At 39.1% G+C, this 3,019-nt stretch overlaps 1 protein-coding gene across 1 annotated transcript in view; it reads left to right on the top strand.

Moving 5' to 3' along the window:
* Window positions 1-2,733, top strand: part of lrsam1 (leucine rich repeat and sterile alpha motif containing 1) — a 25,440-nt gene extending 22,707 nt beyond the window's left edge. Inside the window, exon 25 of the mRNA XM_020601179.1 lies at window positions 1,871-2,733. Coding sequence (XP_020456835.1) covers window positions 1,871-1,993 — 123 coding nt within the window. The 3' untranslated portion in view covers window positions 1,994-2,733. The remainder of the gene's footprint in view (window positions 1-1,870) is intronic.
* The last annotated feature ends 286 nt before the right edge of the window (window positions 2,734-3,019 follow it).

The raw sequence follows: 3,019 nt of genomic DNA, 5'->3' as shown, positions 1-3,019 counted from the left end.
ACGGTTTCCCACTGTAATTCCTCTTGTTTTTATATTGCTTACGAGGACAGTTCCTGTCATATACTTTCTTAAATATATTTAAAAATTGCTCATATGCTTTATCTAAGTCTTCCTCTCTGTAAACTAATTCCCAGTTTTGCCCCATAAAATCCTCTTTTAGCCTCCTTACAGCATGTTCATTCATCACCCTCCTATAGAAAAGATTTGTTTTTGGCCTCTCTTTTCTATACTGGCCCTCATAAACCACAAATACTGGTAGATGATCACTTATATCATTTATAAGTAATCCACTTGTCATTTTGCTGTCAATAACATTGGTAAATATATTATCTACAGTATTAGTGTTGCATGCTGGGTTGTTACTCTACTTGGTTTTGTAATTTTTGGGTATAAACTGCATCTATATATTGTGTTAATAAACTCCTCAGTTCCTGTGTGCTTGTTAGGATTTAACAAATCTATATTGAAGTCACCACATATGAACATTAATTTATGACTTATTGTCAAGTAATTTTCTTCCATCCAGTCATTAAATTTTTCTATGCTGGCTCCAGGTGCTCTATAAATACAGCTTATTACAACATTTTTCTTTTTTTCCATGAGTATTTTTACAGTCACACACTCCAGCAAATTATCCACCACCCTTGACATTTTCTCCACTTTCTTATAACAAAAGTTTTTATCTATGTACACCAGTACAACCTAAATAGTTCTCAAGACAGCTACATTAGAAGTATATAGGAGTTTTATTTATATGTTGATTCATATATGACCCCAGCCCACTGGAGTCACATGTGCTCTTAATAAAACCTGAAGTTCTTACAGAAACACATCCGTTACAAGCTTGAACCAAGTTTGTAACTTGGCACAGGCTGGTAATGAGAGAGGGAGTCGACACACACACAAAAGTCTTGCACAGAGTTTTAGTCCTTGACAGAAAGTATGGTGCATGCACCAAATGTCTGTGCAGTAATGGAAGTTCTGGCAGAGACAAACCTGCGATTCTCACATGATCCACACCAATTGTTGCATGACTTATTACCGAAACTAACATAGATGGTAAGCGGCAACTTGCACTGTTTATATGGTGCTATCATTGGTTATGTTTGCACGATATCAGAGTATGTTGAGGTCAAGTCGAACAGAAAACTAACCATCATGCATTTTGCGACAATCACGGGTGATCGATTTTGCGCAGACCTGGCTCATCTCAAACAAGCCTATAGTAATACACTTGCCAGCTGAGTTCATACTGCATTGATAATGTGAGAGGTTGTTGTTAGATATTTGCAAATTTGGGTGTAACTGTGGACAAGATGAGTGAACTTGCAGGTGGTCAGCAATGTAATACTGATGGGTACACATTATCATTATCAGCACCTTTATGCAAACTACAAATAGCTTGTTAGCTTCATTGCATTGGCAGTAACTGGTGATTATTAGTGTAAACATTAAGCTAGTTAACTAGCCACTGAATGCTTGTAGCTCGTGTTAGAGCAGAGGTGTGTGAATTGCGAGCCATGCCTCGACAGGTGGGCGTGAGAGAGCTGAAGGGGGAGTGCAGAAGGAGAGATCTGAAGCAAATGTGCCGTGGGAGGTGGAAGCAGATTTGTCTGATGGGGGCCCGTGGTGTCAGACTTTGTGTTAGAGCAAACAAACATTGATGAATCATTCACTACACTTTTGTTATTGTGTTACTGGTTCTGGAGACACAACAAAGGATACCACTGCAAATATGTTAATGCAAATTGTTGCCCTTCAGTTAACTCAGAAAAAATACAGTACTGCTGGAAAAAATTTTGGAATAATTTAAGCCATATCTTAAATTTACACTGTTTTCACAAATGACTGTGTCTTTCCCTCTCTCCAGTCTCAGGTCATCTTCTTGCCCTGTGGTCATGTGTGCTGTTGTCAGGTCTGCAGCAACGCTATGCAGAACTGTCCTCTGTGTCGCAGCAACATAGCCCAGCGCGTACACCTCTATCACAGCTAGAACCAACTGTACAGCTGTCCTGCACTGGCTGCCACAATTATTCCTGCATAGTCGTAAAGCTGCTGTGAGCTAATCTCGTCATATATAGAGAAGCTTTTAACTGGTTTTCAGTGAGCTGAGCCACTTTCTTGTATTAACCAAATAGTAATCTGTGATGTACAGTATATTGAGCAACGGTCATCACTGGCATCCAAGCCTGTTGTATTTTTTTGCTCTTTTTTAATTCAGCAATTTGTATTGTATTGTATATTAGTAGAAAAGTTTAGATTACACATAGGCTGAAGACCGACTCTTTTTTGCCTTAGTATATGTTTTCAATTGATGTGTGAATTTTCTCTTTTGTTAAGCAGCACTACTTGTTTCGGTGGTCAACCAAAGTAACACCAGAGGCCTGTATCACAAATTGAGTTAAACTTAGTCTTGGGCTTCTCTGGCTTCACTGAGCCTTACAGTCCTGGATAACAGCTCAGAGTTAGCTGGACAAGCCACTAATCTCACTTTGTGGTATAGGAATACAGAATTGTTCTTTCTTTTGTTGTCATTGCTGGTTGTCTTTGCATCACTAATGCAAACTCATGCTGTTGCTCTTTGACAACGTGTCTTGTCCTCCATTCCAAAGGCTTCTTACCTTTCCATTCAAGTCCCTCTGTGTATGATGGAATTATTTATCTAGTGTTAGTTGGTGGGATATATAAAGGCATATCTTGACAGCTTGAGCAAAACAAACAAACAAACAAACAGATGTCTCAAGATATCTGTCCTCTATTGCTCTATTCTTGACATGCACCTCACCGTGGATGGCTCAGCCTGCCAAAGGCTTTGGCTCATAAATGAGCTGCTGGGGCCCTAGTAACACCCACAGTTACTCCCACTCCCTACTGCATATTACATTAAAATAATTCTAATGCAATATTATACTGTATTACATGGCCCCAGATTTATTGTGTGGTAATCTGAAACAAAAAATTTTATTGATATGCATCATGTGTGATAAGTATCAGCTCATGGTGCCGAGAGTTCGGACCG

This window comes from Monopterus albus, unplaced genomic scaffold (assembly GCF_001952655.1).
Source record: "Monopterus albus unplaced genomic scaffold, M_albus_1.0 scaffold50.1, whole genome shotgun sequence".
In the NCBI taxonomy this organism is placed as follows: Eukaryota; Metazoa; Chordata; class Actinopteri; order Synbranchiformes; family Synbranchidae; genus Monopterus; species Monopterus albus.
The sequence above is the reverse complement of the archived record's forward strand: the minus strand, read 5'-3'. Positions and strand labels throughout refer to the sequence as shown.